Source organism: Dermacentor variabilis, chromosome 2, assembly GCF_050947875.1.
Source record: "Dermacentor variabilis isolate Ectoservices chromosome 2, ASM5094787v1, whole genome shotgun sequence".
Taxonomy (NCBI): domain Eukaryota; kingdom Metazoa; phylum Arthropoda; class Arachnida; order Ixodida; family Ixodidae; genus Dermacentor; species Dermacentor variabilis.
The window spans coordinates 201,848,734-201,873,582 of record NC_134569.1 but is presented as its reverse complement, the minus strand read 5'-3'; the positions used below and the strand labels follow the sequence as shown (position 1 = coordinate 201,873,582).

The 24,849-nt window shown below is 43.9% G+C and overlaps 1 protein-coding gene across 1 annotated transcript in view; it reads left to right on the top strand.

The window, feature by feature from the left end:
• The window catches only part of LOC142573040 (glutathione synthetase-like), a 72,437-nt gene extending 70,524 nt beyond the window's left edge, over positions 1-1,913 (top strand). Inside the window, exon 12 of the mRNA XM_075682540.1 lies at positions 1,639-1,913. Coding sequence (XP_075538655.1) covers positions 1,639-1,762 — 124 coding nt within the window. The 3' untranslated portion in view covers positions 1,763-1,913. The remainder of the gene's footprint in view (positions 1-1,638) is intronic.
• Positions 1,914-24,849: the final 22,936 nt, after the last annotated feature.

Sequence of the window (24,849 nt, the reverse complement as noted above, 5' to 3'; positions counted from 1 at the left end):
GAGTCCTTAAGGGCAGTAAAAGACATGCATTCATTTTTTCGAACTGCCCGATTTTTTTTTTTTTTTTTTTTTTTTTTTTTTTTACATTTTCGCGGCCCATAGGGAGTCGGAAAAATCGGACGTTGACTGTACAACTGACCAATAGGATGAGTCAAATGGTCCGTGGGGCGAGCGCGCGGCGTAGCGAGGGCGAGAACAGAAAGTACCGTCACATTGAGGAATGGTAGGGTAAGGAATTAACCGTACTGCCGTTTCTTTGAAGGAGCTTGAGCTCAAGAAGCAAAGTGTTGGCTGATGCCGAGATGCAGGTGACCTTCATTTAAACCAAAATAAACCAAATAAATTCAACACTGAGGTGTTGTGCACGCGCTGAATGTCAGGACAGTTGAGGTTGACTTGCCAGCTGTTGAGAGAGAATATCACTTGTGACAAAGTTTGGGCATCATGCCCATGAGCTTGCCATCAGTTGATAGAAATCACTCATATCCCCTTCAGTCAAAGCGTCCACATTTGTGGACGCGACCTACTTTTCAATTTCTGTACAGTGATACCAAGGAATAGAACACTAACATTAAGCCTAGGATAAATTGAACATTCTGATAACCTAAATTACATTCATTTTGCTTCTGAGGGATATGTATCGTTACAGAGTGCCACATTGGTGAAGGCATTACCGTATTTTACATGACGTTTGATGTGGGGCATGCCGGTAGCAACCTCGAAATATGTTTTTTTCGTTCTTGAAATGCTTGAGGCCAATGAATAACTTGTGCATGTACTAATTCGAGCTGGCGAGTTAATCCTTTTTATGAAGAAATGTAGCACGACTTACTTTACAATATTAAAATGTTTATTTACTCTGTAAGTATGATGACTCATTATAAAATGCTCAGTCATTCTACCACCTTGATTTGCTTTTAGTGGAATCTTAAGCACCGTCTATGTTCCACACATGTATCGGCAGTCTATCATAATTCGTGACTGAAGGGGATATTCAAAAATATTTGTTTCTGTATGCATCTCCTTCCTATTCGTATTTGAAAATGTTCAACTTGATTTTCAATGAGTCGGTTTACCATCTTTTTCAAAGATATTTTATTCGATGTGCATTTTAGTAACCCCTCCCTTCTGATTTCTTTTAAAATAAAATAATGCTACTCCTTACTATTCAAACTGGATTAAGACATTTATTTTTTTTAATTTTTAGCACGCTTACTAGAAAGTGACAGCATCGGGCGACATGGTGTCAGGCAGTCATGACACAAAAAAAGTTCTGTGTCACTCAGAGAATGTTGCAAAGGCACTCGGGGAAAACCTGGAAAACTCAAGGAATTTGTAAATGTCAACTTGGTAGACACCCTGATTTAACTAGGCCTGAGCTGACACCATTAAAATGTGCTATGTTACTGCGTGCTGATATGGGAACTGCAAGGTAGCGTTGCTACCCATATTTCACTTTTGCATCTCTTCCATTCTATTGGGCCTCTGCTCAATTTAAGAGGGGCTTTTTCAAAAAGGATTGTGGAAGGGTAATTTACTGACAGTACTGGTCAAATAACTTTAATATTTAATGTCTCTTTAAACCCCATTGATCGATCAGCCAATTAACCAATCACTCACTTTCTTTTTCTAATGCAGGGACCAAGATGACATCATAGAGAACTACGAGGCAGGGCACATCGTCCGTACAAAAATGACTGGCATGAGCGAAGGCGGCATCGCTGCTGGCTTTGCCTCCCTGGACAGCGTCTTTCTAGTCTGAATTATGCATTATGCTTATAATGTCGCCTCAATTTATTTCGCTGGCGTACACAGCGTAGCGAATCTTTACATGATAGTTACAATATTTTTTACAGATTGATTATATTTCTACCTCTGGAAGGAAAATCACTATTTGATTTCATGCGGGCTCATCGGAAATAAAAAGAAACTATTCACTCTGTTTGTACTTGTTATTGTTTTATCAATATGTTCACTGTATTTAATTTCCACTTTTACTGTAAACTTGTGCTTAAGTATTTTGTTTTCAATTGCAAACGCATACTATGTATATCTGGCATGAAGGCTTTCAGAATAGTAGGCACTGATGTTTTGCTACTGCATCACTTTAATAGTACATATTTTTCCAATAAAGTTAAAGTAATGTTGCTTGGTGCTGAAATCTCATATCATATTTTCTTATATAACTGTCTATATCGTTGCACATCAGCTGTTGCATAGTGTTGAGCAACACATACGCCAATTTCATGTCACATGCTACTGACACTCTAAATGCAGCTCAACATGCATCTCTTGTGCAGGTGCCATCACGAGTCACAATTGCATATGTATAAATTGAATTTAATCATGGTTGCACCATGGGAACTGCACATTGCAATGCAGAAACGGCGTCTACAAGCAATAAATGTATCACAGATCGACTTCATGCGATTCGCACTTCATAAACAGGCACGGAAATCCTCATTGTTTGTGCAATAATTCCAACAAGCAGAACTACGTACGTTTTGAATGCAAGGTGAATGCAGGGGCTAACCTATGAAAGCCCATTCGTATTGGCCAAGAGGCAGAGGCAGTACAGCTGCATCAGTTGGATCTTTCCAGAAATGCACGCACGCCATCAGTGGTGGTCACAAGGCAGTATGGGAAGTCGGAACGCTGGCCTCTTCACCGGGCCGCGCGCGAGTCATGCGCGGCCGTGTGCGCCCTTCTCTCCCACAACGCCTTGTGCCTAACCACCAAGCGGTGCGGCCACCACTGATGGCATGCGTGCATTTCTGAAAAGGTCCATTGACACAGCCGTACTGCCCCTGCCTCCCTGCATTCCTCCCTGCACTGAATTTAGGCACTGCCATTTGTTACTGCTCCACTGAGCTGCGGTGATGCGTATGGCTGATAGTTGTAGGTGAAGTTCGTCTTGCATATCGTTTAAAGCTACAGCGTAAATGGGGTGCAAGATGACTACCTTCACGACAGTGCAATATAAATTTTTGAACCAAGACCAGTCATTTAAGCAAAGTATCATTTCGGCACCGTGAAAATGTGCATCATCTGTGATAAAATGTTTGATTTCAAAGAGTACTAGATTTTTATGGCTGTTTGATCTACAGAAGAGGCACACTCTTAGGAAATCACTACTTGCTGACTTAAGGGAACCATGCAGCAGGTAAGACGGGGATGATTATACTTTCTAAGAAAGTTCAGCAATGCTGTCACTTCAAAAAATAGCAGTATGTCTGAATTACGATCGCGGCAGTTCATATACAAGCAGCGCTCTTATGCAGAAAGAATAGCCTGCGTGAACATTTTTTGCCAACCAGCGCCCACTTCGAAGGTGCAGCAGATGGGAGGGGCACTTGGAGTGACGTCACACTGTTTGCAAACAGGGAGGGGCGTATTACGCCCCCTCCTTGTGAGTGGAACGGCCTGGTTAGGACTTCAGAATTGTTCCAGTCGTTTCGGAACCAAGTAGGTTCCATCTTCATGGAGAAGTGACAAAAGTGGTTAGTTGGGCCAGTTGGTACATGTTAGTGGTTGGAAATCCAGTGGCAAAGCATGGAGCACCAGCCATAGAGACGAGGCTGGATGATAGCGGTAGAGGCGTAGAGCTTCACTGGGGAGGCTTGACTTTCCTTGCGTCCATGACTGATAAAGTGAGGCGAAAGTGGTAGTCTTGAGGAAGGGTCGGAGACTGTTGCCAGTTCGTTGCTGGCCAACTTTCCCCCCACTTTTTTCTCGCTATGCATAAACCAAGAATGCACACCGAGTGGAGGTTTCCTTTAGAACCGTTTAAGTTGCTCTTGGTGTTTTTAATGTACTATGAATCCAATAACAGTTCTGCACAATGCATTGGCAGGCTAGTTGGTGTGAATCCATAATTACTTTGATTAGCTCAAAACAACGGACACAAGAAAGACAACAGGACAAGGCACTACTCTCAACTGACATCACTTTATTGCGCCACTCCTTTATGGAGAGCAGAATCCAGAAGAACATGTGCAGTGAGCACCATCTGCCAGAACCACCACCACATCCGACCACCACAGCTCACTCATGTGACAGAATTAAAAAAGAAAAACATATTCAGCGCTGTACAAGGTTAAAGAAGGCACACTAATGCACTGCGAACCCGTTGACTGTATGAAAAAGCTTCCGATAATTCTCGGGCCATGGTATTACGACTCTTCTTCAATATCGTATCGTGAAACATAGCTTTGCACTTGCATATTTTGCAATGTTGAGCTAAATGGGAAGCTATGCCTGTCGGTATGGATCGCTCATGTTCTCTAATGTGCTCATTAACGCAGCGGCTTGACTGCCCTACATGCACTTTCCCAGATGACAACGGAATCTTATATACCACACCGACGCTGTAATGTACAACCTTCTCGTGGTAATTTTCACTATCCGGTTTTTTTACTTGTTTTTGAAATATGGCTGAGTTTGACAGTTTGAGGAGCATATGACAGTTTCTGAGGAGCAGAAAACATTACTGCGATTTGGTATCTAGTGGCGACATTTTTTAGATTGTGAGCCACTCTGGCAATACGGCACAACTTCAGGCCACTTTTTTTATGTAACACAGTTACTTTTGTGACGCTTCCCTTTCACTTTCTGAAGCAATACCTCAGAGACTGACGTCACCACCACACTTGGGTAACCCGCAGCCTATTTAACTATTTAACTGTGCCATGAAACTGGTTTGCAGTGTGATGACAGGATTTCATTAACGAAGATTCTAGACACATCCAAGCAATGGCGCGTTTCACAATCTTTTAGTGCACAGATGCATAAGGTAAAAGTTCTTTACGTGCACGAGTGCATCCAACAGGCGTGACCTGTTTGTAAGGATAGCTGCAAATCTAAAAACTGAAGTACACCATCCCTAGATAGCTCTTGTGTGAAAGTTAAACCTTTCCCATTGTCAGTGAACAGAGTTTAAACATCAGCTACCGTAACGGAGCATTCGTTAGTCTGTTTTATCACAAGAAAAACGTCAACATATCTGAAAATTTGAACGAAGTCATTGTTTAAAGCATTGTTAAAAAAGCACGGACAACAAATGATTAAAGAATATTACAAGGAGCAGGCGCCACACACAAACCTATACACACAACATTTTTTTTAATAAATCGATTATTTTCAAAGCTGATAGAAGTTGCACTTAGATAAAATTCGAGAAAGGACAAGAAATTTTCCAGGGACAACCCGGTTGCATTGCGAAAATCTACCTCCCCACTTTCTTCGATGCACGTCATATCACACTACGAAATAGCTCATCATGCAGTATTGAGTAACAGGAGAGAGAGAGAAAACATTTATTGGGACCATCGAGGTGGTTGCTCTTGAGGTCGAGTAGGTGATGTCCTCATTACAGAGATCTCGACGTCTACAGAAAAAACATCGGCTACTGAATGGCTGTCTTCCAGAAAGGAAACGACATCGAAAGAATTCTTTATGCCATAAGGATCATTAATAGTCGAATGCTTCAACTGTTTTTGCAAAAAGCGTCTAACCAAAACCTGCCAAAAGTTGTTTTCACTGACTATTGTACAGAATGGCACATCCAGTTTGTGAGTTTTTGCGGTGAAAAAAACCTCTAGAGCAAGCATCTTACATTGTTTAGCATCTTTCACACTCTTGGTGAGGCCTATATTTTACAACAAAGAAACGGCTTTGCATTTTGCCTTCTGAGCTTTCTCGTTTTCCAGAATGAGCTTGTTGACAGCCTGAATGGCTTTCTTTGAATAACAGTTGTTTTTGTTATTTAGTCTCTGTCGCTAGAATTTCGGTTTCTTGGAATGCACTTTTGTGATCCACATCTTCTGAATGCTTGGCAAGGTGTCTGGTTGCGCAATCGAGAGAAGGTTGTAACATTAGTTTGTGTCGTGAGATTTTTTTCTTTAGGTTTTATTGCTTCAATGTACGGTACCTGACAGCCGGAACAATTGATTTTGTGGATGAACCCTTGAGCCCAAGGACTGTGTACCAAGAGAGAGAGCTCAACAGGTAATCTGCAACAACTGTTCCAACTGTCAGGCAGCGTGTATTGCTGAAGCAAAAAGCCTAAACAAAAGACTTCATGCTGGAAGGTCACACCGGCTGTTTTGTTTGGGCAGCGGGATGAGACACCCTGCTAATGACCTCCGCATACCTGCTACATTTCACTGCAGCTTTCAGAAGTCTGAGCGCATCACTGAACAGTCCTATAGGGCCACTGTTGTGGGAAAGTTATCCGTGATGGCCAAATGGCAATAGATAACTACAGTTGACGGCAGACTTCGACGACTCAAACAAAAATGGCGAGTTATGTGGCTGCAGTGAATAGCCGTTGAAAATGTTCGTTTGTTGAATTATTGTTTTGTTTTCTGTTAAAATTGTGTGTATGTGTCCATTTTCCCTTTATTGTGTCGATAAGAATAAACTGTTTAATTCGTTGGGCCATGATTGCACCACAGTGATTTGTCAAGGGATCATCTGCACAAAGGCGACCTGCGGCGAAGTTTCATTTGCTCTTGCATTTTCAGTATGCGACCTCCATTGGCCAAGCAAGGTACAAAAAAGAGAAGAAAGAAAGTAAAAGCAGCGCCTTCACAAAATATAGGACAGGGTTGAGAGACTGGGCAGTGTAGAGGGACAGGTGCGTTTGTGTGTGTGTGATATGAGAGGGAGCGAAGGAAAATAGGCGAGGGATATGGAAGTAGGCTGGTCCCCAATGGGCATTTCAACTTCTCTGGACGTCCACTGGACTACCGCTTCTGGATATCTTGGTCATCCGTCGGATGTCCGCAGATCACCTAAGGGCATATGGCGGACATCTGCGGGACTACCAGGCGCATATTAATTGGCTGTCCAAGGGGTGTCTCGCGGATGTCTAGAACGGATATGCGGATGTTTCACGGACGCAAAAGTCCGTTTATATTTCCATTGCTTAACGTTCGTTAGACATCCGTACGACAAACCGTGGACGATTAAGGGATGCCTGCGGGATGTTAATTTTATTTATAATCGGCTGAATCACGCAGTTGGTGTAAATATCAACCTTCTGTAGAATCTGTGCTGCAATGATGATGTAGTATTGACATGTACCAATGAACATACAACTGCACCCATAGAACACAGATTCCAAAAGCAAGCTGTTTACATAAAATTGACAATCACTTTCAGACATTTTTATTAATTTCTATTACGAAAACTTGGTTTAATGCGCAGAAGGCTGCTAGTAATGCAAATGTTACAAGTACTCAAACAGAATTGGTCACGAGACAAGATAGTGCAAACCTATAAAATTCACAGAAAGGACGTATGTGACAGTCCTACATTGTAATAAGTGTTAACAACTTAATTAGCACAAACTAAGACAAAGGCTTCAGGTGACAGCTTTTGCAGCACTAGCATAATATTTACAGCCCCCAAAGTACTGCAATAGTGAAACGTGATCACAGAATATGAAAGTATCTACTATAAATAAGCATCACTATCAGTAATATATCCTTAGAAACATCAAGGTGGGCAGGACCAGACAGTACACTCCTTTCATTGCAGTACACTTATTCTTCAACTTAACATCAGGGAACATAAAAAAAAAGCTCGAACTGTGACATGGAATACGAGACATGAAGAGAACGCAGGCATTCACTGTTCACTACGGTTTCAGAGATGACCGAAATGTTTCTGAGTTTCCAAATGTGTGGCATCTGTTAATTTTTATAATTTGAGAAGCATCGTGAATGCACGTCAACTATTCTATGGGACAGTCGGTTTCTGGTCACATCGATGTGTGGCGCGCGCGATGGCCCGAAAAGGAACATGCTTGATAACGCTCAAGCACTGTATAAGCACGGCAAAGTTTCTGTGGCTCAGCAAGCAATAAAATGAGACGGTCACAGAAGCTTGGTAGCTTACGATCATGCTGTGCTTTAGAACCAGTCCACAAACCTGCCTTCATGGGTACCTGCGTGCTTTCCACCAGAAGAAAAAAATTCTAATATACAAACTAAATTTGATTGAACTTGGTTCATTTTATGCTGCATGTTTGAGGACTGGTTTATATTTCGCTGACAAACGTTGATGTCTATATTGAACGAATATAGATGTGGTTCACATAGCTTGAATGAACTCAATGCCAGTTCTACGTTGGCATTTGCAAGCGCAGAAATTCTCAGTAAGGGAGCAATTCGTCACCAAAGTGCAAACAAAGTCCGGCTTCGGACATTGACAAAATGTGCAGCACGAATGACCTATGGACGTCCACAGGAGGATAAGAAGTGGATGTTAAAATTAGTCCGATAATGATATCCACTGTATGTTCCTAGTATGACTGCTCTTGGACTTGGACGTTGGGATCATATCCAGACGTCCAAGGAAGTTTCAATGCTTGGGTCGGGCCTCAGCCCTAACTCCACCCCCTCCCTCCAGAAAAAAAAAAGCAAATGAAGACTCCGCCAATGAAGGGGACCATACAGCAGTAGAAGTATAGCTTAGTTATAGCTAATGGGAATTCTTTAGAAGCAAAGACTGAAGTCCGTGAGTTAACGCATCGAAACTGCGTTAAAGGCACCAGAGGAACACTAGTAGAATCATCACCGCAATTTTCTTGGACACACGGTGGCTACTGCGTTTGTCATTAAAGGGCAATTCCGACAATTTTCCATGTCCACTGATCCTAATAAAATTTTGAATATACGCTCTTGTTTGCATTCCGATTATCTATGCCAAACAATATGGTTGCAAGTCATTTAGTTTTCCTGAAAATGAATATTAAAGATTAATTGCGTTCCCGACTCATTACTTTTTACTGGCCACCCTGTGTTTGTGACGTCGGAGACTACGCCGTCACTGTCAATGAAATCATCTCTTAAATCGTCGCTGTCTTGTTCGGAAAATTTGTAAAAGCTCCCCGTGGCGTCAGGAGACATCATAAGTTTCGCTTCTTTGGCGTTAGTGCCACGTGTACTGCGTGTTCGCATCATGATAGTGTAGGGTACGACGCCATCGACTCATCGTAACGCGACATGAAGCAGCTAACCGTTTCGGTATCCCGTTTATTGGTTATTTAAACTTATTGACGAATTCTAAGCAAATTGAACTACCTTACCGGTGACACGACTGCCAATTGATGCCATTTGAAAATGACAATATCCTAATATGGTTTAAAAAAACGTCGGAATTGCCCTTTAAGCCACGAAAAAATAAATGTGTAATATGGAAACGCAAATGTAAAGGAGTAAACTGCATAGACAAGACCCACCGTTACGTTGACAAGACCGGCACCGCGAGCAGAGCTGCTGGATGGATGTTATGAGCGTCCCCTCTGGAACGGGGCGGTGGGTTGCGCCACCAAGCTCTTGCTATTATACTGCCTAATGTCCTACCTAGGTTAAACAATAAAAAAGGGGAAAAAAAACACTATGAACTACCACGTCCAAATTTTCTGATCCCCTATTGCAAACTGTGTTTTTGTACGTCTCCGTCTTTTGTCGTTTCCCTACTTTTCTTCCACCAATCCTCCAATCGCCTCTTACTAATGTCTATTGCGGACCTGTTTGCTCTCTAAGAACAGTTTACACCCTTTGGCTTGCCCCTTCTGCCACACAAAAATAATCGTCATCTGCCTTGATGCGTTTCCTTTCTTTATCGCTGCGAGCCCAGAACTTTCCAGTAACGAATGACACGCGCGTTATCAGCATAGAATAGTTTACAGCCTTTGGAGTGCCCCTTCTGATAACGCGCGTGCCGTTCGTCACTGAAAAGTTCCGGGCTTGCAGCGATAAAGAAAGGAAACGCATCAAGGCAGATGACGATTATTCTTGTGTGGCAGAAGGGGCAAGCCAAAGGGTGTAAACTGTTCTTAGAGTGTGCTTTACCTCTGCTCCCGCTGAACCCAAGGGCTTCAAGGCGGCCAGTGGTGCCTAAATCGACCGCTGGGTAGACGTCTTCACATTCTAATTCACTGGAAAGTTCCGGGCTTGCAGCGATAAAGAAAGGAAACGCATCAAGGCAGATGACGATTATTCTTGTGTGGCAGAAGGGGCAAGCCAAAGGGTGTAAACTGTTCAGAGCTGGCAGACCAGCTCTGGGCCGTCCGGCAAGCCAAAGATGCCGCTCGAGTCCAAGAACTTCGAGCCGTCACCTGAGGCCACCACACCAAGAACTGCCGGACTATTCTTTACTAAAGTTTCTTCTTCTTCTTCTTCTTCTTCTTCTTCTTCTAATAAAATATGCTCCGTAGTTTCCCTAGCTTTACCGCAGCAAGCACATGCTTCTTCTTCCTTCTTATATCTCACTTTATAGGTGCGTGTTCTAAGGCATCCTGATCTCGCTTCGAAAAGTAATGAGCTTCCCTTTGAGTTATCATAAATGGTTTCTTTCCTGATTTCGTTTTTTCCTCCTAAGTAGTTACTCATGGCAGGTTTCTTTTCCATTGCCGCCACCCATGAGATTAATTCAGCCTCTCTGACTTTCCGCTTGACCTTCTTTGTTGCTGTGTTGCCCACCCCACAGGCCGCATACTTGCTGGTAAGCTTCCTAGTTCTTTTCCTCCACTGTGAATCAATGTTTTGCCTGTACAGATACCTGAACACTCTCCCAGCCCATTTACTTTCTTCCATATTCCTCAGCCGTTCTTCATACTCAATTTTACTGCGAGCTTCCCTCACTTCAAGACTAGTCCAGCCCATATCACCCTGCACAGCTTCATTTGTAGTCTTCCCGTGAGCGCCCAATGCGAGGCGACCCACTGACCTTTGGTTCCCGTCGAGCCCTGATTGTACCCCTGATTTAAAGCAAACAACCGCATTTCCAAAAGTAAGTCCTGGAACCATTACCCCTTTCCACATATACCTCGGAGGACCTCGTACCTATTGTATCCCCATAGCGCTCTGTGCTTCATTATGGCTGCATTTCTCTTCCCCTTGACTGTTATGGTTTTTTCCTGTGTTTCCATATATCCATTGCCTTCGTTTATCCATATACCAAGGTATTTATATTCTGTTACCCGAGGTATTTCTTGGCCCTGTATCTCCACTGTCTGTTCACTGTTTTCATTGAATGCCATAACACCTAATTTTCTAACACTAAATTTCAAACCTAAATTGTTGCCTTCCTGTCCACAGATATTAGCCAGACGTTGCAAATCACTTTGCTTGTTAGCGAGCAACCCAATGTCGTCCGCATAAAATAAACCTGGGAGTTGCTGCTCTATAACTGTACCTGCCTGTTTGTATGAGAGACTAAACCCGATATTACTTCCTTCTAGCGCCCTCTCCATCCTCACCATGTACATCATAAACAGCAGCGGGGATAAAGGGCACCCCTGCCTCAGTACCTTGTTGATTTGACTTGCTGCGCCGACGTTGAGAGCGGCGCATGCGGGGCAAAATTTAACTAGTGGGTGGTAAGCCTCTCCCATCTCTCGTTCGCACCGCCTTGATTGCCTCTTGCACTGCGCGTGTTTGCGCACGTTTCGTACCGCGCGCGGTGTGTGCCTGCGTGCGTGTACATGGACGTTTTATTCGAAGGACGGCGTACACGCTTCTATTAACCTTTAAGAAGATCGGTACGCTTGACGATTATTTTTATGGCTGCAATGCGGCGAAAGGGCAGCGTCTGCTTAACCATGTAAGTGACGCTGAGCAGGTAATTGGAAACGACGTCCTATGTGCCGCCGGAAATATCGTCGGCATATACGATGCGTGTTAGCTAAAGTAATTTCTGCAATTTCCCACAAAATGTTTGCTGCAAATCCGTCTTGTCTCTGATGGCGACAACGGACTTCCATCGACACTGTGCGGAAAATATCGCCGCATAGCACAAGTACGACATGCGCACACAACTTTAACTAGTACCCCCTAAAATATTTAATAGAGGCAGCAATGTAAATAGGTTGGCCATTTTTTAACAGTGCTCAAAAGACGGAAGTTGAAAGTATTAGCAATCATTTCTGCTTCAGCAATGCCGGCGCGACCAAGACGCGGGCGTGTATAGTCCAGTAACTCGATCGTTCGGTGCATTGGTGATGCAGGATTGAACTCCGGTCATGCACAATGCATCGCGCACATATTCAATTTCTTGGCACGCGGGAACTTCGGCCACTGCTAGCGCATGCAACAGAAGTGGTTTCCATTCTTGGGCAGCGCACACACAAACGAAACACGAGAAAGGAGACAGGACAAGCGCTGGTCGAACAACTGAAAGCTTTTATATGAATAAAAGGATTATATACAGAGTAATCACGAAATTCATGTTGGTTACATATAAATACCGTCATACACTCACGAGTGATCAATGAACGAGCTCGCTTCGTTTGCCAGTTGTTTACTTCGTTCGGCGCACCGCAGTAACCCATATCTGTCGTCTGATTTTTTCGTACCATTTTCTTGAGAATCGGCAGAATTCACTGGTGGAATCAACCCTTTCGTGTTTACATTGCTGTCGTTCCGGTCATCCGAAGAGGCGCCGTCGCAAACAAGAGACGTTTCGCGTGCAGCGCGAACTGAACGCGGGCGCTACCGTGAGGGGAAGCGGCGGCGGAAACCTACACCCGCTGGAGGTGAAATCGTTCCGCCAGGGGAGAAACGAGCTCTGGCGTCTAGGATGAAACTTGGCGTGCGGACGTCTATGGCACGTTTATGCAGATCAAGACTGATGTTCGGGAAAGAAGTCACACTGCAAGCCTGATACCACGTGTGACCCTGTCGGCCGCAGTTGTTAGTGATATGGTGGCTAGAAGGGGAGGTGAGAGCATCGGCCGGCGCGGAGTGTAGCAAGAGATCATGCTTGCAGCGGCGGCGCTGCTGTCGACACAGCGGCTCGCTTCCGCTGCTCGCGCGCTCCGTGAGTGAGGTAGTTTTGCGTTGTTTAGGTGTCGAGGAGCATGTGTTTACTATGTGACGCTTGCCCACCACAGGAACATGAAATGCTAATTGGCCGACGTGGCCAGTCATTGTAAACAAGAAGATAACAAGCCTAGCATTACACGCAGGCGTACTACACGCGCGAGTAACGCCGACGGTAGGAGGCTCTCACCAAAAAATTTATTTAGCTAGTTTTAGCTTTTTAACTTTTTTAGGTATTTTAGCCAGTGAAAGAGTGCAGCAAGCTGAAAAAAAGCGCTGGATTTATCTCGGCTGTGAGCGTGTTTCGTTCTCAAGCCTTAAAAAGTAACAGGGCCCTTGCAGTACAACACAACATTTTATTGCAGGGATGGACAAGTATGTGGGCAAAGCCAGCCACTAAGGACAAACAAGTGATGCAGCCTAAGACAAAACACACAAAAATTAACGCACCATGCAAGGGACAACACACCCTCAGGTAACGTGCCTCAGGTGCCGCATTCCTTGCCTTTTTCCCCTCTGTAGCCTTGTTCCGTGCTTGTACTAGAATATGTAGCCTTGTTAGTGCATAAAACTTCACAACATGGTTTGTTACTTCTGTGCTGTGTTTGTCATAGCCAACTGTAGTTAACCTGTTCCTTGCCAAAGAAGAAATCAAATCCACCACACTCTTGGCCTTTAGACTATTGACACTGAAGCAATGTGTGAATGAATCCTCTAGCTTCATAACCAATTTCTGAAGCTCCTGAGATGGATATAGCAACCCTCCATTACAAACCTCTTGTGTGAGGCAAGCTTCCTTCGGAAGTTCAGAGCCAGCTGGAAGGAGCAGTGCTCTAGAGCAGTCATGGCACTTTGTTTTACTGAGCATCTTCCGAGCAACATATCCTGCGACGTAGTAGGAAATCCGCGAGTCACTTCCTATTGCAAGAGTCGCATCATGATCAGAAAGTAGGTCGTATGATGCCAGCACCTCATGAACTTCGTTCAGGCACCCAATATCCATCAGCTGATCAAGCTTTCCTTGAATGTTATCTGGCCTTTCGCTGGTTGCCGAGAGCAGGCTCTTCATCAATGGGGGTGACAGATTTCCATTTGGCGGGGCTTTCGCTAAGCTACAAAATGACAAGCAATTCATCGATATCAAGAACTGTGACGGTGTAGGGTGATCTTTGTTGCCTGACATTTTCCTAAGGATACAGAATAAATTTTCTAAGCGATCCTGACTCAAACGAGAGGTCGTTAGGTACTTGTAATCAAGTTCTTCTGCGAGGTAATCAAGAAGGGACATTGTGCTTGTAAGCGTAACGCCACGCCCTTCAGCTGTGCCTTGCGTAAGAAAGCCTATACTTTCCTTATTTGTGCTTCCCAGGCGTCTATGTAGGCTAAGAAATCCTTCACCTCGGTGTGACTATTTGAACCTTTGCTCGAAGTGCAATTCACAGAGCACAGATGTTTTCTCCAGAGGTCTGTCTGCACGTGGTACCTAACGTTGCCACACTTTCAGTCTTTCTTCATCGCTCGGGGCAGCATTGCCCTTGTTTCTGGCGGAGACGTATGCTGAAGTGCACCCGGGTGCAAAGCAATGCGTTTGGCGGTTTACACGTCTCTCCATTGTTACCTGTGTGCTCAGCACATGTTAAGGTTACAATGGGTAAACTTAATCAGTAGAAAAAACTGATTGCTAGCAACGCAGCGAGAAAACGTACAGCAGCACAGAGGCGCATGCACCTCGCAGACGTTCGCCAGCTGAAGAGAGGCATCTGGATGGATGGATGGAAGGTAGGAGCGTCCCCTTTGAAACGGGCGATGGCAGTTGTCACCATGCTCAGATTTTTATTTTGCCTTTTATTTTTATCTGTGTTGTGTGTTATTGAATTTCTCGATTTTCTTTAAATACGTCTTCCTACATTTTTAACCTTATGTCGCCTCTCTGCTTTTGTGCCACCAATCTTCCAATCGCCTTTTGCTAATTTCCACCGCATATTTATTTACATGACTATTATTATCTCTGAACCCTAGGGCCTCAGGAAGGGTGATTGTGGCCGCATCAACATCGGGCTTGATACCATCACATCTTAGTATGAGGTGTTCTATTGTTTCTACATATTTACCACACACATGTGTCTTCTTCTTCGTTAAATTTCTTTTTATCGCTCCGCGTTCTAAGACATCTTGATCTAGCTTCAAAAAGTAGGGCACTGCCTCTTGAGTTATCATAAAACGCTTCCTTCCTGATCTGCTGTTTCCAGTATCGATATAGTTCCACACTATGCTTCTTTTCCATTGAATTAATCCAATTTTTACCTTCCGCGTTTTTAACCTGTCGTTTAATGCTCTGTCTTTCTTCGTCCTCGTGTCTGGCATACTTACTGGTTAGCTTCCTAGTTCTTTTCCGCCATTGTGAGTCAACGCTCTTTCTGTATAGGTATTTAAACACCTCAGCTGCCCACCTGTTATCGTCCAATTTCCTCAGATGTTTTTCGTATAGGATTTTACTCTGAGCTTCCCGTGCTTCGAACGATGCCCAGCCCATGCCCTCTGTACTGCTTCGCTTGTGGTTTTCCCGAGGGCACCTAGTGCTAACCTTCCCACAGCTCTCTGATTTACTTCTAGTCTCGACTGAACCTCTGCCCTTAAACGCAGGACCGCATTCCCGAAAGTAAGCCCCGGCACCATTACTCCCTTCCAAATATCTCTCAGTACCTCATACCTGTTGTACCCCCACAATGCCCTATGTTTCATTATCCCGGCATCTCTTCGCCCTTTTGCTATGAGAGACTGTTCGTGCTTTTCCGTGTACATCTGCCCTTTGTTTATCCATATCCCGAGATATTTGTATTCGGCCACTCGGGGTATTTCATGGCCTTGTATTGTAAGCTCCTGATCAGTGGTATCGTTGAAAAACATCCCACCGGACTGTTCAGACGCGACGCGCGCGCCACCTGTCAACAGCATGAATGACTACGACACGCGCTTGCGTGCAACGTTACTAGGTTGTATTAGTGACGCATGCATCGAATGCAAGGTTGCGAGGTGGCCCCAACAAAAAATAGCTAATTTAATGACCTCAAAACGGAGCCCAAAATAGCCAAACCGACATTTTTTCGTGAGCAAGAAGTAGCCAAGAACATAGCCAAAATGTTTGATGATGTTCTGCAGGTGTCTTATAAAAATCTTATATATATATATATATATATATATATATATATATATATATATATATATATATATATATATATATATATATGTCTTATGTAATTGTGGCTTGTGCTAATAAGATTATAAAAACGCTGAAATGTTCGGAACAGCCCAAAGAAAATGTCGCGGGGAAAAAGTTGTTGTCATGCCTTATGAGCACGCGTTGTCACATCGTTTTAAGAGAGTAGGGGCCAAGTATGGTGTGAGGGTCGTTTTTTCTGCTCCGATGAAGCTGGGTAAATTAGGGGCAGCAGTTCAGAGGAAGCAGGAAGGCGTTAAACGGAATGCTGCATGCAAGGTAAATCATGTCAATAAGTACATCAGTTGCAAGAAGGGCGCTGTCTACCAAATTCCTTTATCTTGTGGCCAAACTTACATAGGCCAGACAGGGCGTTGCATCAATATTAGACTAATGGAGCATGCTAATTCATTAGACAAAAAGGACACTAACCTGGCAAAGCATTGTAGTATTTGTAGATGCGTACCTTTCTTTGGCGATACAAAATTGTTATTTTTTCATAGTGACAAGACTACCAGAGAAGTCGCTGAAGCATTTCATATCATCAGAAAATCTAATAGTTGCGTTAGCAAAACATCTTTAATCTTGTCAGCGAAAGAAATGGCATTGCTGCATAAAGGGTAGATTGCAAGGCAGGTACAACGCGTGCGAATGTTGGCTGTCCGGAGTTTGTATCTGATCATCGATGTATGACCGCGGGCGCATGCGTGCCCAGTTTTGTACGTATAAATGTTGACTTCTTACTTCAAATAAATCAGTTGTAAGTTCAGCGCCGTGTTTGTCTCCTCCTCATTCTGGTCCTCTCGTTTAGCGCTGTTTGAATTTTATTGTTAGTAAATACTGTGTGGGCAACGGACAGTAAGCTGATCGGTCTACAATTTTTCAAGTCTTTGGCATCCGTTTTCTTATGGATTAGGATTATGTTAGCGTTCTTCTAATGTTCCGGTATGCTGGAAGTCATGAGGCATTGCATATACAGGGTGGCCAATTTTTCTAGAACAATCTGCCCACCATCCTTCAATAAATCTGCTGTTACCTGATCCTTCCCAGCTGCCTTCCCCCTTTGCATAGCTCCCAAGGCTTTCTTTACTTCTTCCGGCGTTACTTGTGGGATTTCGAATTCCTCTAGACTATTCTCTCTTCCATTATCATCGTGGGTGCCACTGGTACTGTATAAATCTCTATAGAACTCCTCAGCCACTTGAACTATCTCGTCCATATTACTAATGATATTGCCGGCTTTGTCTCTTAAAGCATACATCTGATTCTTACCTATTGCTAGTTTCTTCTTCACTGCTTTTAGGCTTCCTCCATTCCTGAGAGCATAGTAAATTCTATCCATATTATACTTCCTTATGTAAGCTGTCATACGCTTGTTGATTAACTTCGAAATTTCTGCCAGTTCTATTCTAGCTGTAGGGTTAGATGCTTTCATACATTGGCGTTTATTGATTAGATCTTTCGTCTCGTGCGATAGCTTACTGGTATCCTGTCCAACGGAGTTACCACCGACTTCTATTGCACACTCCTTAATGATGCCCATAAGATTATCGTTCATTGCTTCAACACTAAGGTCCTCTTCCTGAGTTAATGCCGAATACCTGTTCTGTAGCTTGATCCGGAATTCCTATAGTTTCCCTTTTACTGCTAACTCATTGATTGGCTTCTTATGTACCAGTTTCTTCCTTTCCCTCCTCAAGTCTAGGCTAATTCGAGTTCTTACCATCCTATGGTCTCTGCAGCGCACCTTGCCGAGCACGTCCAAATCTTTTATGATGCCAGGGTTAGCGCAGAGTATGAAGTCTATTTCATTTCTAGTCTCGCCATTCGGGCTCCTCCACGTCCACTTTCGGCTATCCCGCTTGCGGAAGAAGGTATTCATTATGCGCATATTATTCTGTTCTGCAAAATCTACTAATAACGCTCCCCTGCCATTCCTAGAGCCTATGCCATATTGCCCACTGATCTGTTGTGTACATGCATATAATAGTTTGCTGTATAGCAGCCGGCACGCAACACGTACTCGACAGCTGTCATCCCTACCGCTTTTCTTACGGAACCACGCATGAACCGGCAGCAGCTAGGTAGCGCCGAAACCAAAATAATACCAAAAGAGCTTGTCGCTGGAAATACGTATAAACATGGCAGCCATGATTTAATGCCGTCCTCCCAGCGCCGACATTGCCTAAAGACAATCCCGAGACTGCCTGCATATCTTTGTAGCGGCAATAACCGGCGGTCCCGAATTTTTTTATTGTTGAATGGTGTTGACGTGGTCCTCGGGACTCGGGAGTCCTTAGGACAAAAATAGCCCAAATATAGCCATGTCGCCAGGTCGGGATTTTCGATGCTAATCCGCATAAAAAATTAGCCCATTTTGGCTATTAATAGACCAATCTGGCAACCCTGGTCGGATACACATATAAGAGGATTCCCTACAGTAGCAAGCGTGCCCATTCATCACCCCCATGCCATTCATTCACGGCGTGAATGCCGAAGCGCTCCGCGTCAACCGCATCTGTGGGGGAATAGCATGCTTGTAAATTCTCAAAATCATAGCTAATGGTAGAAACCACGCTGGTTTGAAAAAAAAACATGTTTAGATAAATCATTTGGAAGTACGCCTGCGGCGTGCAAAGCAGCCATCTATACGCGTAGCGCACCGCCTATAGTGGCGCCACTGATAGCCACTTATAGGGCGCTTCCGAAAGTACGCTCGGCAACAGTAGCAGACGACAACCCTAGCAGCAAAGATGGTTGAGGTTCGCGGGTGCGATTTCTCCATTGTTCGGGTGATAGACTGGTTCTGCTGTGGCAGCTGCAGGAAAGACGCTGGCCTCTATGGACAGACGCTGGACATGAACACGACGTTACACGTGTTTGGGCCAACCAGGTCCAAGGGACGTCTGCGGGACGCACGTACCAAGTGCGTCCCGCAGACAAGCTCAATGAACCCCAGTTACACGAAGTGGAACTTATGTTAACTAGGCGCTTGGTTTTGTTGAGTGATGCGATGCCTCGGTCGTTTTTTTTAAATTCTACCCTTGCCCTAAAACTGCATCTGCACCTCAATAAGAGACACACACCGTTAGTGCAGACTTATGGCGCAAACAAATCCGTATGATACATATCTGCACACGTCGTAGTGATCTTTCTGCCTATGTGACACCGCCGAATAAGTGCCGTCAGAGTCGCCTCAAGAAGAGTAATTGCGAATTCATGGATGGAAATGCGTACACTAGTCAGCGAAGTCACCAAACGTGCGGGTTAATAAGAGCGCGAGGTAGCGCTGTACTGCCGATCCAGTTCTGCTGCATACACCGATGAAGTGCCGTTCCCGCTGCAGTTTTCACAATTTCAAATTCCTTTAGGGGCCTCCTTGGAAATGTACAAAGATAAAGTCTGACCAAGTTTTCAGTAGTTTCTTTTTTCTGGATTGTTACAGGAGGGAGATACCACATGATATATTTAAAGGCAGAGCAGCGCCAGCCAAGGTAGATTGGCGCTGGCGGCAAGGCCGGGTTCCCTGTGCGGCGTAAGCATAATAGAAAAAACAGTTGTGTACAAAATGCACATGCAAAAAGGACTACGTTGTGAAACAAACAAATCACTCGGTGTGAAAGTAACTCTTCTCAGACAGCATCGAGGTGTAAAAACTTTCCAACCGTGACGCGAACTATTCAGCGAAAATCGAATAGAAATACCATATGCAGCCACTACTAGCAATTTTCGCCCTGAACTACCTATTTTCTTAACACATTTCCCAAGAAACCACCATACCTAAGATATTCTCGGGTGAAAAGAATAAAGCTGTTAACGAGGTACTTGCGTTTTATTATTCCGATAAGACACAGCGTGATGTAGGCCCTTTACAAACCAGGCAAAGTGAAAACCTCGCGTTAAAAAAATATCAACCGTTCTGCATTAAAGGGACACTAAAGTGAAACAATAAATCAGTTTAGACTAATGGAGCATTGTTTGAGAACCCTGCAGGCAGTCATTTAAAAAAATAGTTTATGATGAGAAAATGAAGGTCCAAGTATCAGTATTTGAATTTCGCGCCGAAACCCCAGCGCCGTTACGTCAGCGTGACGTCAGGGATACCAAAGTATGTTTTCGCATTTGGGCCGCGTTGGCTGAATAAAGGTTCCCAAGACTTGCCATGTTTAATATTTGATTCCTTTAGAACACAATGTAGTCAATCTGTACCGCTATATATAATTAGTAGACCCTACAAGATGCCATCAAAATCCAAGACGTCACAGCCCCCAGGAGCGGGAACTCAAGTAGGCGACGCCACCCGTATTTCGTTCTTGCGCTTTTTCTGGCTTACCAAACGTCTTATCGTTGTAAGAGTGGTGTTTTTGGTGTTGTAGAACGGTAATTTACTGATACAGAAGAAATCATTTTTCACTTTAGTGTCCCTTTAACTATTAGCGGAGAGAACTTGGAGTGGCGCCCTCTCGGGAGTGACGTCACGGCCAGGACGCCGCTCACTCCGGCTCGCTCAGCTGCCGCGGGCGCTCGTTCCCTTCGTATATGTTTGGGTTATGGGTGGCTCGAGCCTTACTTATCGAAGGATATGTTGGCTTCTTTCTGCTGCCATGCCTGAACCACAGAATTCCTGCTTCAAAAGCACATGCGTCGAGAAAATTTGCGGATTGGATATGGCAAACTATGTAGTGTTGAAGGGGCCTACTGGTTTTGCAATGCATATATACGCCGTTAAAAAATTAAATTATGGGGCTTTACGTGCCAAAACCACTTTCTTATTATGAGGCAAGCCGTAGTGGAGGACTTCGGAGATATCGACCACCTGGGGTTCTTTAACGTGCACCTAAATCTAAGTACACGGGTGTTTTCGCATTTCGCCCCCATCGAAATGCGGCCGCCGTGGCCGGGATTCGATCCCGCGACCTCGTGCTCAGCAGCCCAACACCATAGACACTGAGCAAACACGGCGGGTTCATACATGCGCCGTGTCTGTCGATAAACGTTGCGTAAAAAGAATGCCTGCAAAGTAAACATACAAAGTTGTGCACGATTCCTTGCTAAATACTTAACATTCCCTCAGTACTTAGTTATGAGAGACATTTCATTTTACATGGAAGAAAAATCTTGGTACCTGGTGTCAACATGTCATCCGTGTTAGAAAGACACTGCCCAGCGAAGCTGTCATTATGATTTTTGTTACTCCGGTGAGTTGTTCTAGTCAAATATGGACGCTTCATTAATGCGTAAAAGACAGGCGTGCATTGGGATGAAAAAGTTTGCTGCAGCTAGTTTCACCGCTCTCTGAAACAGGACGCCATAACGAATTACTCATGGCTGCTAACACGACAGCGCGTCATGCGGAGTATTTACATAGTTAATTCACAGATACCATGGTAGCAATCACCTGAAAGAAAGGTTTCGTGGTTAAGATCGAGAGCCAATCAATTGCAAGCGATGACACGTTTCATGGCGGTCCTCAGTAGCCGTTATCGACACTATGCCACACCCCTCACGTAACAGTAGCAACTGACTTTCGTTATGGCGAGACAGGCATTATTCCCGAAAACCATTAGTTCATTACAACTTCTAATTGAAACCATGAAGTAGTTTTTTACAGCGCCAATTGCAATGCATAAAGTATACTTGAGGTACTGCAGCGCAGCCTAGGGCGCCTAGAAAAGGGAAACTAAAGCACCTTCTGCCCCACCATATCTCGAACCAACGTTCTTTAATTATACAAACGGATAACTATTCGTTTCGTCAGCACACAAAGGCGAACCTCGCAAACCCTCACGAGGAAGCCTTACATATTTCACTTGGTTTTTGACCCTGCACTGCGGAATTATATCTTCAGTATGTCCCATACTACTAATGAATGACGCGTCGTCTTCTTTCTGGTTTCAAACAACGGTCCAAAAGGCATATTTCACTAAAACATTCGGCGCTATAGCAGCCTGTGTCAGTTCGCCAACCAGATTCGCCATGTTTATTCCTCAAGCAATAAACACCAGTAAATGGCTCAAGTGAGTTGAACGCGTAGCACGGAAAAAGGAATATATATTGGTACATTCCTTTTCGTATTCAGCAAACTGCTGTAAGGCTCAATTGGTTTACTACAAATTAGCGCCACTTAAAGTAAGCACGTGAAGAACCGCCTAATTTTGGGAAGCAGTTAAAAAAGTAAGTGGTGTTGGTAGAATCTAAACTGCAGTGTTAGGTCCTCGTGTTATTGCCGAGCGTTTCTGCGAAGAAATGCGAAAAATTCGATATTATACCATGAATTCCTCGTCGTAAGCAAACCTGTTTTAGCGGATTAAAATGAAGTTAACTATTGTAGAAGTCATATATAGCCAGCGTTTGTGACATACTTGTTGCACCGCGGCATGTGTGGTATCATAAGTGCATTCTTAAGGATATGCTGTGTTATTGCGGTTGCCGATCCGACATGAAAAACCCGCAATGGGCTGGTCTGCGCTCTTTCGGCTGGCACTGTAGCGTTGCCTTTAGAATTGCATCGTCTAAAAGCTCTTTGAATAAATTTTCGCTAACGATGACGTCGCAAAAATATATTTGAGACGACCGCCATAGGTATACAAGCAGAAGGAACGAGAGTGAACAAATGAAAACACTGCAGAAGTCATTTAGACACCGCCCGAACTGCAGCAGACGACCGGCGCGAGTCCGTGGCCTGACGTCACGCGAGCGGTGCTCACAGCGCCCCTGTAGGTCGTTCTCGGGGCTAATAGTAGGATACAACATTAAAAAAAAGCAGCAGTTGGCAACCAAGGCACACGGGCCGCGCTGATTTGTTACTCCACCAGCCAATCAAAGAAGTAATCAAAATCGTCGTTTTGCGACCATTTCAAAATGGCGTCGTACTTGATACCTCCGGAGCGTCTGCTGTTCTTGAAGAGCCTTTTCATCTGCGGAAGCGATGAGGTGTGCAAAAGAAATGGAAAAGGTGTATTGAGTCTGAGCATTCCTCTCTTCAAAAGTCTGCGGTACAATTCATTTCACTGCTGACCCCGTTTTACTCATAAAACTTCACTGCCAACTGAAGTGAAACTTGCCAATAAATAGTTGCAGTGAAGCAAGCGTTTTATTTGAGTTCAATAAAGAATTAGGCTTTCACCGTTCCAATGTAATAGACGAGTGAAAACGCACAAAATTACGCGCTTATAATTTTATTTTTGTGGTTACCGCCTTATTTAGGCATCATGGAAGACTGACGCATAAACTATTTGCAGCCTCGCGGAGGAACAGTGGCTGGCGGTTATGAAGGCGTGGGCGGGGCTTCACTGCAGACTTGAGTTCAACAGTTCAATATGCGCGAACCCTCACATAGAATAGGTGCGAAAACATATAGTGCATGACAGTTTGTGCAAGGATTTACCAGGCCGCATAAAACCAACAATTTCCGTTCTTGCGAGCTTCAGTAGCTTTAACTTACAACACGATGCATACGTCCAGTCGTGCTGTCTAGCTAGCGCAAACCCTGACATTTCTCCGATGCCGAGCAGAATCGAGCCCACGTCACAAGAGATCTTCAAGGACTGCAACCTAACACATTACCAGGCTGCGCCGCAAATTCCCTGGGCATGTGCCGCTTTACAACGAACTCCTTTCATTTGAACGCTTCAGCAAGGCACGCCTATAATTTGCTGGACATGTGCCGCTATTAAATGAACCTCTCGCCAGCTTGGGTCCCTGAGTATGTGCCAACCAGTGTGCGCCAGCGAGGGCACGATTCAGAGCGTTCGCAGGCAGTGGCGCGCCACGCTTCTCCTCTCGGAGGCCACACGCGGACTTCTCGGCAGTGCCACTAGATTCCTGTTTCCATATTTATCTAGCCAAGGGATATATTGGGGATGTAAAATTAAGCGAAAATTTGTTTTCTGCAACAATCTTCTAAATTACAACTTTTTTCTTACAGCCACTAAGAGGAAGACTGCGGACCATATTTCACAACAGCGCAAAAAAAAAAAAATCTTCATGAGGCCTTCCACTCTATAAAGACGGACGAGCAGCGAAGCTGTGGTGTTCTACCACAATCGACGCACCTATGAATAATAATAATAATAATAATAATAATAATAATAATAATAATAATAATAATAATAATAATAATAATAATAATAATAATAATAATAATAATAATAATAATAACAATAATAATAATAATAATAATAATAATAATAATAATAATAATAATAATAATAATAATAATAATAATAATAATAATAATAATAATAATAATAATAATAATAATAATAATAAATCTTTTATTGCACACAACGTATACAGGGCAATGAAACGGGCCTGTCAAAGCCTCTAGTGGCTTGAGGGACTTGGCCCGGCAAAGTCGGCAGACGGACGTGCAGTAAAACATAAAATATGAACATAATATAAACACAATATATCAACACAATACTAACATGAAATCAATAGTGACCAAGGTGCAAAAAGTTAGGAAAAGTAACATCAACAAGAAATGAAAAGTAAAGAGCAAGGAACAGTATTTTAACAATTCGTGCCTGATCATGAACATTTTTCAGGCATATAGGAACCGTGTTACAATGAGTGAACCATGATTTTTAGCACTTTTTTTGATGTTGCGGAAAACATTTCCTCTGGTAAGTCATTAAAAATTTGGGGAACAGAAACGCAGCGCCTGGCTTCCCCATGCCTTGTTGAGGAGCGCGGCACCTTAAAACGAATGGAACTACGCAGGCTTCGGGAGGCTGTATGACGTGTTTTGAAATTGCTGTCCCAGAAATGTTGTACCACTACAGTCTGTAGAAAGTG